Source organism: Protopterus annectens, chromosome 14.part0 (genome assembly GCF_019279795.1).
Source record: "Protopterus annectens isolate FY-2018-M chromosome 14.part0, PAN1.0, whole genome shotgun sequence".
Lineage (NCBI taxonomy): Eukaryota > Metazoa > Chordata > Ceratodontiformes > Protopteridae > Protopterus > Protopterus annectens.
The window spans coordinates 504,182,211-504,196,054 of record NC_056748.1 but is presented as its reverse complement, the minus strand read 5'-3'; the positions used below and the strand labels follow the sequence as shown (position 1 = coordinate 504,196,054).

General features: G+C 41.8%; 1 protein-coding gene across 2 annotated transcripts in view; it reads left to right on the top strand.

Annotated features, from left to right (window-relative positions):
• KCNIP2 (potassium voltage-gated channel interacting protein 2) overlaps positions 1 to 13,844 on the top strand; it is a 664,190-nt gene that overhangs the window by 559,977 nt on the left and 90,369 nt on the right. For both annotated transcript variants that reach the window (XM_044056265.1, XM_044056264.1), the window contains exon 4: positions 5,005 to 5,075. In XM_044056265.1, the coding sequence (XP_043912200.1) occupies positions 5,005 to 5,075 (71 nt within the window). The remainder of the gene's footprint in view (positions 1 to 5,004; positions 5,076 to 13,844) is intronic.

Sequence of the window (13,844 nt, the reverse complement as noted above, 5' to 3'; positions counted from 1 at the left end):
AGGCACTATGGGGGTGGCAAGAGCCTTTGCCAATATCCTAAAGCCCAGGGGTGACAGGTGCAAGCCATCCCTTTACCCTGGGTATCACTTCTGTGTCACTGTTAGACAGAGGCACAGTATACTAACCTCGAAAAAGGGCATAGCAAAATTCATTTAAAATGGGTGGCGAAAGCAAAACACACTCTGGCTAGGCTTATAAATGCCCTAGGGCAGATAGCCTAGTATGAACCTATGAAACCCATGAACCTATATACCAAAGATATCTGTTAAAATAAAACTTCTTACCACTGAACATGTGACAGACCATTTCGATGTGAAACTGTGAAGCACATGGATTTTAGACACAAACTTATGAACATTCCTTTTAATGAAGTACACCTTGAGACATATGGACACCACTGTGATAATGTGTCTGTCTGAATGATGACAGTAACATCTGAAGAATTTTTAAAGGATAAAAGACTACAAAACCAGAGATCCCAAGTCACTGACCACTTGTTTTACACAAAAACTATAAAGCTGTTATATTTCATCTTACCTAACCAAGGGTCACTTCAAAGAACTGTATAATGTCCAACCACACTTGTTCATTAGAAAAGAAATATGAGAACAAGGAAAGACTAAAAAAAGCCAGAACAATTGAAGTGATGGTATGACAAGAGTCCCCAACTGTGACCATTCTAGTATAGGAGGCCCTTCTTTGTCAGGTTTCAAAAACAGACTGCCCTGAGACTTTTGTGTCATCTAGTACTAAAACACCATTTCATTGCTGACTTACAGAATGACATCACATACATCTGGTGATCTGACTTCTGGTTCCCACACTACCCCCTTTGCTAGAAACTGAACTAATTAATCTAACACACAGGTGTTATAATACACATACATGTAGCTTTGCTAGGATGTGTTATAGCATCTGAAAGCTATAAAACCATTTCAAAAACTTCCACCCTTCCAGGCTAGCAATTAGTTCGCCCCTAAGAACAATGCAGTAAGATTCCTAGTCCTGGTTTTCACAGACATTTTGTCCCTGGCTGCAACCAGAACTGTAACATACAATCTTTATGGCCTAAACCAGGTAATTTCATTTCAGACTATTTTTCAGAGTTAACTGGACTGAGAATAACCCCTTCTATTCCAGTATCCTCTGTTACAGTATATTCTTTTCAACAGTTACAATGCATTCTGACATACAGGTGTATTTTTTCTGTCCAGCAGGACCCACTGTTGGTACATTTTTTAAAACAAGCAGCTTTACAAAGGCATTTTCAACACAAGCATGTGTACAAATCAGTTTGATATACAAATTACATATAATTCTTTACAAAACTCCAGCTAGCTATGCTGGCATATGCTACACATCCACTGCCCTACTCCTCCTGGCGTAGCTGGCACTACCTCATATCGTCACAGAGTTTAATACATATATAGCCTAGCATATAAGAAATGATAAATAAACAACAACAAACACACGCGCACACACACACACACACACACACACACACATATGTGTGCGTGTATATATATATATATATATATATATATATATATGTATATGTTTTTTTTTTTTGGACCAGCAGTCTATATTGATCTGTTGCCAAAGGTATGTGATTCACAAGAGTTAAACTAGATTTCTGTCTGCTGTTTTCTGATATGTTGTTTGTCTTTTGGCTTTTTCCTGGTAAGGGGTCACCACAGCGGAACTCCGGTCCGCTAATGATTGGCAGTAGATTTTTACAAAACGCCGAGGTGCCAGCTCGATGCCCAACCTTCAACAAAGGCACGCCCATTTATGCACGCATGTCTTTCGAATGCTACCCAACAGCGGGGAGGACATGCAGACTCCACACAGAAGGCACTCTCAAGCCATGCCAAGAATCGAATGGGAGAACCTCTTGCTGTGAGGTAACAGCGCTACTGCCGTACCACCACGGCATTTAGAAATGATAAATAAACAACAACAAACACACACACGTGTGTGTGTGTGTGTGTGTGTGTGTGTGTGTGTATATATATATATATATATATATATATATATATATATATATATTTTTTTTTTTTTTTTTTTTTTTGGACCAGCAGTCTATATTGATCTGTTGCCAAAGGTATGTGATTCACAAGAGCTGAACTAGATTTCTGTCTGCTGTTTTCTGATATATAATTTTTGAAATTGGAAGTTTGGGCACTGCAGTATAACTGATGACTGTTTTAGATTTTGGCCACAAGAAGCCAGTAGAAATATTAGTTTGGTGCAGAATATAAGATAACTTGTAAGTAACTGGCAGTTATTCTAGATTTAGGCCACTAGTGCCCACTAGATCTACCGTTAACTGGGAAATCTCATTGATCCAATTTTATTTTACCAGAGTTTTTACTTTAATATGAATGGTTTTGTATGCATTTGCCATTACAAATGGGTATTTACCATTCTACATAGTCTTTATATGTAACAGTGTTTGTGTTTCTGTTATTCTGATCACAGATTGCTAAAATGTGTATGTTATATTACATCATATTTTTGAGAACCTTCTAAAGTTTATTATGCACTGTTTTTCATTTTGTGCTTATGAAGTCTAACCCCAAATGTTTCAAAGCTGTTTAGAGATATTTAACTTGTTCTAAATGTTTGATTTAGGAAGCAATTTGATATTCTGCTTCTTATCACATAATTGGTGTGGGGTATTAAAACATAGAGATTCACTGTTTGTGTCAGACTGATGAAGGCATTGTCATGCTGCAGCCAGTCTTTCTGTGCGGTGGTCCATTTCTGGAATAATGTTATTTGCTCTGCAGCTAGTTCCTGGTGGTATTGTTTGTGTCTGAACACCACTGATTCACTAGGCTCAAAAATTAGCGCCTGTTGAGCATTACTGTCCAACACATTTCCTCCGCCATTTTGGAACAACACCAAAATCCTTTTCCCATGCAGCAAAGAGTCAGAGAAATTCCACTCAGAGGAGGGGGGGCTTGTGGGCAGTCAGGGAACAAGCAAGTAAGTGCGATTTCTCAAATGAAGAGCACAGTAGCCACTTTCCCAATGTAACTGGTGGATAAGTTTGTGAAACTCGGGATAAACAAGGACACTTGACTTTCTGATTGGTAGGCCCCAATAGACATGCACTGGAAACAACACCTCTCAATGTATAGTCCTAAATACTGGCATTCCCCAAGGTTGTGTGCTCAGCCCTTGCTCTTCACCATCCTCACCCATGACTGTACTGCAAAACATAAGTCAAACCATATTATAAAATTTGCTGATGATACCACAGTTGTGGGTCTCATTAGTGGTGGAGATGAACATAACTACAGGGATGAGTTGAACACTTTAATTGCCTGTGACAGGAACAATCTGGACCTGAATGTTAATAAGAGCAAAAAAATTATTATGGACTTCAGGAGAAAGGCAACAGTTCACCAACCACTCACTATCAAAGGGGAGGTAGTACAGAACGTCAAAACAACCAAGTTCCTGGCCCTTCACATCTTAGATGACCTCTCCCGGACTGTTAATACCAATCATATAGTCAAGAAAGCTCCACAGAGGCTTCACCTCCTGAAAAAGCTCAAAAACGCCAGGCTCCCACTGTCTGTTCTTACCACGTTTTACAGGGGACCTATCAAAAGCATCCTCATTAGCAACTTCATAGCATGGCTCAGTAACTGCACAGTTGCTGAGAAGAAGCAATTACAGAGGGTGGATACCTGATACATTGAAGCATCTTTTTTTTTTTTTTAAATCCTGCTGCTCTGAGCAATTACCAGTATTACTATTATGCAATATGATGGCTATACTGAGTCACGGCTAAGGTTAACAAGTGCAATATGGTAACTAAACAGCTGCTATTGACTAGTCTCTATTTATTCTCTATTTTAATAGTGAAGGGGTTTGGTGGTGGGTATTTATTTATTTATTATTTATCATTGGATAATGGGTATTGAGTGTATTTTTGTAATGTGAGCTACCTTTTGCATGTCATATGTGTTGTTATTTTCTTTCTTATGTTATTCTCTGTTACCACTGTATCTGTTATTTGCACCGCATTTCTGTCAGGAGCTGGCATTTGTAATTTTGTTTAGGCTGCACTTATGTGGTCCTAAATGACAATAAAGTTTCTTTGAATTCCATGTTTGGTGGGAGGGGCAGGACTCCTTGCTGGAAGCTTCCTTTGGGAAAGTGCAGGATGTCCAGCACACTCAGCCCATTACATGTCCCCTTTCCACTCCATGAGTTTGGCATCCCCAGAGAAATGTATGGCTAAAGTGAAAACCCTCGAATTTCCCTAGTGACTGTCTGAATGTTGGCCCCTCCAATCAACATTTACCCTGGTTATCAGGAATGAATGGGTAAACTGGATAAAAATGGGGCTGATGATCAGCAGATAGTGAGGTCAAGGAATGCTAAAAAAAATTCCTTGGTGTCCCACCTCAGGTATCCACTGAAAATAAACCACAGGCCAGGTTGAACTAACCTAGTGAAATAAATAAATACATTAATTAAAAATAAAATAAATGTTCAGAATTTTGGTATCATGATTTTGCACTCCTGCAGAATATACCAGGCAACTGAGTGTTTTCCTTAGTTTTGTAGAATTTCATCAAAGTTTAGTTTTTGCCACTATAATGTTAAAAAGAGTTTACAGAAATGAACAAAAATGAATAAAAAAGTTTTTATTACTCATAAATAAGCTGGTTTTGTACTTTTTTGGCTTCTCATACATATCTGTCCTTCAATATATATGATATTTGATATTTGCCATTGCTGTTTTGGAAATGTGACATGATAAATTTAAATAAAATGGAAAGTCTCAGGCTGTTTCCAGGGCATATTCTGATATTACAGAATAAGAATGCCATGTCAGCAAGGGGTCACAATAGACAATAAATATAAAAATAATGTCATCTTATGTTTTGATTTATTTTTTGTCACACACTACTGCTTTTTGGTATCAACAATGCAGATATTTGAAACTCCAAAAAATAAACCTCTCTATTTCTCTATTTCAGATTCTAGCACATATGCACACTTTCTGTTTGAGGCATTTGATACAGACCATAATGGCTCAGTCAGTTTTGAGGTATGTTTAAACAACTGTAATGTGAATTTGCATATGTGACATTAGTGGTCAAACTCATATTCCAGAATTTTTTAGAGGAACTATTTTTATAGTTTTCCACTTTTCTAAGTGTAATGAAATTGGGTTTCAATGCTGTTCAAGCACCACATATTCTTCTTTGTACAGCTGTTTTATTGTTTTCCAACACAAGCTGAGAAATGGGACTTGAGAGCAACTGTTAGAATTTTAGCAGTGCACAGAGTGGTCTGTATTCACAGTGCAATTAGCAAATGCAGAAACATTCCTGACCAAAGAATAAACACAGATCATTGTAGTATTCGAACTATAGTCTTTCCACAGTTATGGCTGTGTAGCAGTGGCAGCCTTAAAAGGCACCGAGAGGGCTCATGCTGACACAGCTGAACTAGAAACTTTGCTGCATTTGTAAATGAACATTAAAGAAAACAAACTTCAACTAATTAGATATTTCCTTTTCCCAGTGTTGTGTTTTGTAGTTGGAATTTATAAGTAGGTAAAGTGGGTGTGTGGTAGGGGCTTCCTTCAACATAAAGCATATTTTTTTACATTTTCTCTTCTGAAGTCAAACATTTTTTTTAATTGTGCATTCATTCTGAATGTTGATGATTTACTCTAGAACTGTCATCAAGAGGCTTTAAATGCCCCCTTTTTGGGAGGTATTCCACTTATGGTTCTGTTTCCTCTGCACGTCTGCAATTCAGTGTTAGCAGATAACATAGGAACCGGGCAGACAATGAAATGTATTTATATGCATGCAGTGCAGTGTACCTGCTATGCTTGCAAGTACACTATGGTGTAGAGAACTAGGATTTTTTTTCAAGGTGCTATAATCTTTTTGTTCTGAAATTAAACTCATAATGTACCAAGATACGTTGCCTGTTGTGCATTTCTTGCTCAAAAGACAGCCAAACTGTTCCAGGAAACCTTGTGAAAAGTTTTTGCTTGCCTGGTCAGGAATTACAATACCCCAACAAACACAGCCATTATATAGTTTCCTGAGTCTGTCATCAGAGCTTGTGATCTGCTATTACAGTCAGATGAACAGAGTGCAGCAACATGTGGGGTATGTATTGTCGGCAGGAAACATGACAGTGATTTTTTATTTCTCTGACATTGTTACTGGAAATAAAATACTTCATACAGAAAGCTAGAATATTATCTGTCTTCCTTCCTTTCTTTATGAAAAGCATTACTTCATTACCTTATTAATTCCCTAGAAAATATATGATTATATCATTTCCTTTATTCCCTCTCCAGAATTCCTTCTTTCTGTTCTTTTCACTGCATTATTATGTGTTGTTTCCTTTCCTGATAATTTACCAATATTTCATCCTTCAATATAGGTTCATAGGTAGGTACTAGGCTATCTGCCCAAAGGAATTTATAAGCCTAGTCAGAATGTGTTGCCTTTCGCCGCCCCCTTAGATTAGTTCCCTGTGCCTCTGTCCAGCAGAGCCACTGAAGGGGTCCCCGAGGTAAACTTTCTGTTTCCCATCCACTCATCAAGGTTTCTTTTGAAGAGTGTTAGAGAGGAGCTCTGCCTAATGTAGACTGGAATATTGTTCCAAAGCATGGGAAGTCTCTGGGACAGGAATCTATCCCTCCGGCACGTCCTATTTATTGTTGTGGTGAGGTTTAGATCCCTAGAGCATGTGGCTCGAGGGAATAAGGTTTTCTTTAGGTGGAGCATGTCCATCAATTCTGGGTTGGACATGGTCTTGTATGTCAGGCACAGATCACCTCTGAGTAGGCGGTATGCAACCGAGTACAGCTGGAGTTTCTTCAGTCGAGCTGCATAGGGCATCTGTTTGATGCCAGTGATCCTCTTGGTTCATAGGTTCATACTAGGCTATCTGCCCTAGGGCATTTATAAGCCTAGCCAGAGTGTGTTTGGCTTTCGCCACCCATTTTAAATGAATTTTGCTTTGCCCTTTTTCGAGGTTAGTATACTGTGCCTCTGTCTAACAGTGACACAGAAGTGATACCCGGGGTAAATCTATGATCTTCCATCCACTCATCAAGATTCCTCTTGAAGAGAGTCAATGAGGGACTCTGCCTAACCTGGACTGGGATTTTATTCCAGAGTGAAGGGAGCCTCTGGGTTATGAATCTGTCCCTCCAGCATGTCCTATTTATTTCAGTGCTGAGGTTCAAGTCTCTCGAGCATGTAGCTCGATGGGATTTGGATTTTCTGAGGTGCAGCATGTCCATTAATTCCGGGTTGGACATGGCTTTATACGGTCAGGCACAGATCGCCTCTGAGCAAGCGGTATGCCACTAAATAGAGCTGGAGTTTCTTTAACCGGGCAGCATATGGCATCTGTTTGAGCCCTTTGATCCTCTTGGTGAGGTACTTTTGGGGTCTTTCCAGTTGCTGCAGGTGTCTGGTAAGGTACATCCCAAAAGGGGCATTGTACTCAATTATGGGTCTTATGAGGGATGAGTAAAGAGGCACGATGACCTCCCCTGATCTAGATGTGAATCCCTTCATAATTAGGTGGGCTATATAAAATGTTTTTCTAACCACTTTGGCCACGTGGTTGTCGAATGAGAGATTGCTATCAACTTGGGTCCCCAGGTCCCTAATTTCTTCTTCCGTACTTAATGGATTACCACCTATGTGGTAATGTGTGGGCACTTTGTTTTTGCCAAAGGGGATGACTATACACTTTTTGGCATTTAGCTTGAGGCCATGGCTCTGGCACCAGTTGTCTGTTTCTATGAGGCCCTTTTGTAGGATGCTTGTGTCGGCTGGAGAGTCGATTATGGCGCCCAGTTTGCAGTCATCTGTGAACTTGGTCAGCCACAGCCCTTCCATGTTGGCCTGTACCTCCGAGAAATATATACCGAAGAAGAGAGGTCTGAGGACTGAGCCTTGTGGGATGCCACTTGTAACTGGTTTGGAGTCTGACATGACTCCAGCAATTCTAACGATGTGGGTTCTGTCCTTGAGCCAGTTTGCATCCCATCTAGTGACATAGGGGTTTATATTTAAGCTGGTGAGCTTATCTATAATGCCCGAGTGGGATATTGTACCGAAGGCTTTTGTGAGGTCCAGGTAGGCTGTGTGGACCACCTTCTCCTCATCAATGGCCTTGGTGACTGTTTCAAAGAAATCGACCAGGTTTAAGAGGCAGGATCTGCCCTTAACAAAGCCGAACTGAGTAGGATCCAGTGTCTATAGGTCCCCAATATCTTTATTTATGAGGTCCATGATGATCCTTTCCATAGCTTTGCAGACCAAGCTAGTCAGGCTTATAGGGCGATAGTTTCCAGGATCCGTTGAGGCACCACCTTTGTGGATGTGGAAAGGGACCACTGTTGCTGTACGCCACTCTTTGTGTACATATCCTGTAGTAAGGCTGAGATTGAACAGTAGTTTTATGTTTGGGTTTAGTTCTTCTTGGAGTTCATGTAGGACGCAGCCCGGGACACCATCTGGTCCCATTGATGCTGTGTTCTTTGCTTTGGAGAGGGCGGCTCTTACCTGAGCATCTGAGATGTCAGGGGGGCAGCACTCTGCTGGGATAGATATTTGCCCTTTTGGTGGAGAAGGGGGGAGAAGGTTGCGCTGAACCTGTCAGCTAGGATGTTGGCAATGTCTGTGGGTTCGCTGTATTTTTTGTCATTTTGGACTAATTCTGAGCCTATCTGGGAATTCCCACCCAGGTTCCTAACATAACTAAAGAAAGCCTTGTGATTATTCCTAGTGTCCTGTGTAATTTTTCTCTCGAAGATGGCCTTAGACGATTTTACGAGTGCCCATAGTTTTTTGCTAATACTGATCAGAGATGCCTTCCCTTTTTGGGAATTTGCTCTATCATGTAGTAGCTTCCTCCTTCTATTGTATAGTTTGTTTATGGCTGGGGTCCACCAGACAGGACGCCTGCCTTTGGAGGATTGGGTCTTGGTTTTATTTGGGATTGCATGATCCATGCATTCCTGAATGTGTTCATAGAATGCGTTTATAAAGGATTCTGTGGTCTGGGCCGTATTTTCCACAGGCCCAGGGGCTTTGAAGGATTCCACCTCGGTTTTGAGGAGTGTGAAATTTGCTTTAGAGAAGTTTTTCACTGTGGTTTTCTGGGTAGGGGCTGGGGTCAGGATGTGAATATCTAGTGAGATTAGTTTATGGTCTGATCTTAGCAGTGAGGGATACACTTCTGGTCTGGAGCATAGAGTCCCCATGTAGGTGATGATCAGGTCCAGTATGTTTTCCCCTCTTGTGGGAGTGGTAACAAGTTGTTCCATAGCATTTGAGTTTATAAATTCTAGAAACCTTTGGGCTAGGGTGTTAGAGCTAGAGTAATGCTCCCAGTCTATGTTTGGGTAGTTGAAGTCACCCAATATGATGGTGTTTGGAGAGACCTTCATATTTTCCAGTGTTCTCAGGAAGGCCGAGTGGGGTTCCTGGGTTTGGGAGGGTGGTCTGTAGCAGGCTATAAACTGGAAGGCAGTTTTACCCACTGTTAGTTGCACATGGATAGTCTCTGATGCTTCGTGCTGTGCCACCAACCTGGAGGTGTGGGTATCTTTGTGAATATTGATACTCCCCTCCTTTTGTGGTTCGGTCCAAGTTTTGGGGCGAAAAACATGGTATGAGGTATAACCTGGTAGTGCTGGGGTGCTCTCGGGAGCCTTGAACCAGGTTTCTGTTACTGCACAGATATCGATGTTCTCCATGCTAAGGAGAGTTTCAGTCGTGCATCTTGAGGTTTAGACTTCTGGCATTGAGTAGCATTACTCTTAGTTTCTTATCCCTTGTGATACCTATGGAGGTGGGTTTGTCTTTTGAGCCTTGCCTAAAAAAGGCACTATGGGGGTGGCAAGAGCCTTTGCCAATATCCGAAAGCCCAGGGGTGACAGGTGCAAGCCCTCCCTAGCGAAGCATCATGGCTTGTCGAGCATGTCATCCCAGGCTGACAGGCATTGGATCCCCTTTGAATGACACCAATACTTAAGCCAGTTGTTGAAATTGATCATCTTGTCTTCATATTGTGGCATCATTCTTGGTGAGGATAAGATGCTACTCAAGGTCAGTGTCATACCGGCCTGGGCTACATGCTCAGAGAGCTCCTCTATGTCTCTTTTCATGTAGTCCAGGGAGATACGTCTCAGGTCATTCACACCAGCATGGACAATGACTGAGTCATATTTGTACTTGCCTTGGAGTGACCTGAGTGCTTGTGTTATGTGGCGGATCCTAGCGCCTGACAGGCAGCTCACCATGACCTTCTCCTTGTTCAGCCTGGTGAGCAGGACGTCAGTGTGCCTGATGATAGAGTCACCTATTACAAGTGTATCAGGTGTGTTGTTTAGCCTTAAGGGCTGTGACTGTTTGGCACACTGGCTTTGTGAGCTATGTGTTGCACATGTTTTGTTTTGGGGTAGCGGTTGCTTGGGTGAGGTACTTCTGTGGTCTTTCCAGCTGTTGCAGGTGTCTTGTAAGGTACATCCCAAATGGGGTATTGTACTCTTATGATGGGTCTGATGAGTGATGAGTAGCGGGGTACAATGACCTCTTTTGATCTGGATGCAAACCCTTTTGTGATTAGGTGGGCCACGTAAAAGGTTTTTCTAACCACTTTGGCAATGTGATTATCAAAGGGGAGATTACTATCTACTTGGGTCCCCAGATCCCTTATTACGTTTTCCGTATTTAGGGGACTACCACCTATGTGGTAGTTTGTGGGTAGTTCATTTTTTCCAAAGGGGATGACTATACACTTTTTGGCATTTAGCTTGAGGCCTTGATTTTGACACCAGGTATCTGTCTCAGTGAGACCCTTTTGGAGGATGTCTGTGTCAGGCGGAGAGTCAGTTATAGCCCCTAGTTTACAGTCGTCTGTGAACTTGGTCAGCCATAGTTCTCCTGTGCTTGCCTGTACCTCTGAGAAGTATATGCCGAACAGGAGGAGTCCTAGAACTGAGCCCTGGGGAACGCCACTTGTAACTGGTTTAGACTCGGACCTAGCTCCCGCAACTCTCACCATGTGGATTCTGTTCGTGAGCCAGTTGGCAACCCATCTTGTGACGTAGGAATTTATGTTCAGGCTGGTGAGCTTGTCTATAATACCAGCATGGGGAATGGTGCCAAAGGCCTTTGCGAGGTCTAGGTAGGCTGTGTGTACCACTTTTCCCTCATCTATAGCCTTGGTAACCATTTCAAAGAAGTCCAACAGGTTTAGGAGGCATGATCTGCCCCTAACAAAGCCAAACTGGGTAGGGTCCAGTGTTTGGAGGTTCCCAATGTCTCTTTTAATAAGTTCCATGATGATGTGCTCCATAGCCTTGAAGACCAAGCTAGTCAGGCTTATAGGGCGATAGTTCCCAGGTTCTGTTGTGGCTCCACCTTTGTGGAGCAGAATAACCATTGCTGTGCATCACTCTGTGGGTATGTAGCCTGTGGAGAGGCTGAGTTTGAACAGTGTGTGTAGGTGAGGGGTTAGTTCATCTTTGAGCTCATGTAGGATGTAGCCTGGGACACCGTCCAGTCCTATTGATGCTGTGTTTTTGGCTGTGGAGAGGGCTGTTTTAACCTGAGTGTCTGTGGTTTCAGCGACTCTACACTCTTCTGTTATGGTTATGAGCCCTTTTGGGGATGAGGGGGGGTGAAGTTTGCACTAAACCTGTCTGCCAGGATGTTGGCAATATCAGTCAGTTCAGTGTATTTTGTGCCATTCTGCACTAACTCAGAGCAGATCTGAGCATTGCCAGTTAGATTCTTGACATAGTTAAAGAATGCCTTGTGGTTATCTTTGGAATCCTTGGAAATTTTTCTTTCGAAGCTCGCCTTGAATGATTTTATGAGGGATTGTAGTTTCTTGCTGATACTGATCAAGAATGTCTTCCCTTCTTGGGATTTTACTCTTTTCTGTACTAGTTTCCTCCTTCTATTGTATAGCTTGTTTATGGCAGGAGTCCACCAGACTGGTTTCCTTTTCTTGGAGGAGTGAGTCTTGGTTTTGCTTGGGATAGCATGATCCATGCATTCTTGTAGGTGCCCATAGAATGCATTAGTAAAGGATTTTGCAGCTTGGACAGTGTTATCCTTTAGCATGGGGGCTTTGAAACTTTCCACCTCTGTCTTAAGTAATGTGCAGTTTGCTTTTGAAAAGTTTTTCATGGTGGTTTCCTTGTCCAGGGGTGGGGGTGGAATGTGGATATCCAAGGTGATTTGTTTATGGTCAGATCTAACCAGTGAGGGGTTGACCTCAGGTGTGGAACACCGGTCACCCATGTTGGTGATGACCAGGTCCAGTATGTTGTCACCTCGGGTGGGAGTGTTGACCAGTTGAACCAGGGCGTTAGAGTTTATAAATTCTAGCAAATGTTGGGCAAGGGAGTTAGTACTTGAATAGTTCTTCCAGTTAATATTTGGCTAATTGCTAATCACTCAATATTAGGGTTTTTGGTAGGACCTTTATGTTTCCCAGTGTTTCCAGAAACACGGAATGGGGGTCCTGGGACATGGTGGGTGATCTGTAGCAAGCTACAATTTGAATTGCAATATTGCCCGTTGTTAGTTGCACGTGGATGATCTCTGAAGCATCGTGCCGTGCAACTAACCTGGAGGTGTGGGTATCCTTGATGAATATGGATACGCCTCCACCTTTTGTATTTCGGTTCGGGTTCTGTGGCCGAAATGTATGGTATGAGTTGCAGCCTGGTATTGCTGGGGTGCTCTCGGGAGCCTTAAACCAGGTTTCCGTTACTGCACATATATCAATTTTCTCCATACTGAGGAGTGCCTTGAGTGCACGCATTTTGAGGTTTAGACTTCTGGCATTGAGTAGCATTACCCTCAGTTTTTTGTTACTTGTGCTATTTACGGCAGTGAGTTTCTCTTTTAAGCCTTGCATAAAAAAGGCACTATGGGGGTGGCAAGTGCCTTGGGCAGTATTCGGAAGCCGAAGGATGAAAGGTGCAAGCTGTCTTTAGTGAAGCAGGGTGGCTTGTCGAGCATGGCATCCCTGGCAGACAAACACTGGAACCCCTTTGAATGACACCAGAAACTTAGCCAATTGTTGAAATTGAGAATTTTTTCTTTATACCGTGGTATCATTCTTGGTGAGGGCAGGATGCTACTCAGGGTCAGCGTCATACAGGCCTGGGCTACGTTATCAGGGAGCTCTTCCATGTCTCTTTTCATGTAGCCCAGGGAGGTACGGCTCCAACAGTTTAATTTATGTACAAAACAACACTTTATGAACAAAAATGTTTCTCAGCAGAAAAGACTTGTGACTTCTGTCTGGAGCACAGACATTATATTAAGCACACTGTGGTATTTGCTGTTTTAGAAAGCAAGGTGACACAGGTGAGGCCCAGTGGTGTTGTGTTCCACAAACTAATTAGCCAAGGTGTACTGGGACAAATATACTTGTTTATTTTGTTCTTAATTGTTCCTGAACCCTGCCGACATTAGCTGAAGAGATGTTCAGAAAACTTTGAAACTTCATGTTCTTTCTTAGCCGGTATAAATATTAAATTTAATATGAACTTCTATAATAAATACTCCATGTGTCATTTTACTATTTTTATCATTAATAATTATGTATTAAATATTTTCATAACACTAGTGCTACAAAATAAAAGTACTCTTCCTGGGTTTGTTAGTTGCTATTATGATTTTATACGCCCTGAATAATTAAATATTAGGGCACTGTTAGCATATTCCTAGAGCTTTAAGAAACAAAGTATGCAGTGCTACAACTTGTATTACTCTGTGATAAGATAAGCAGTAATCTGACC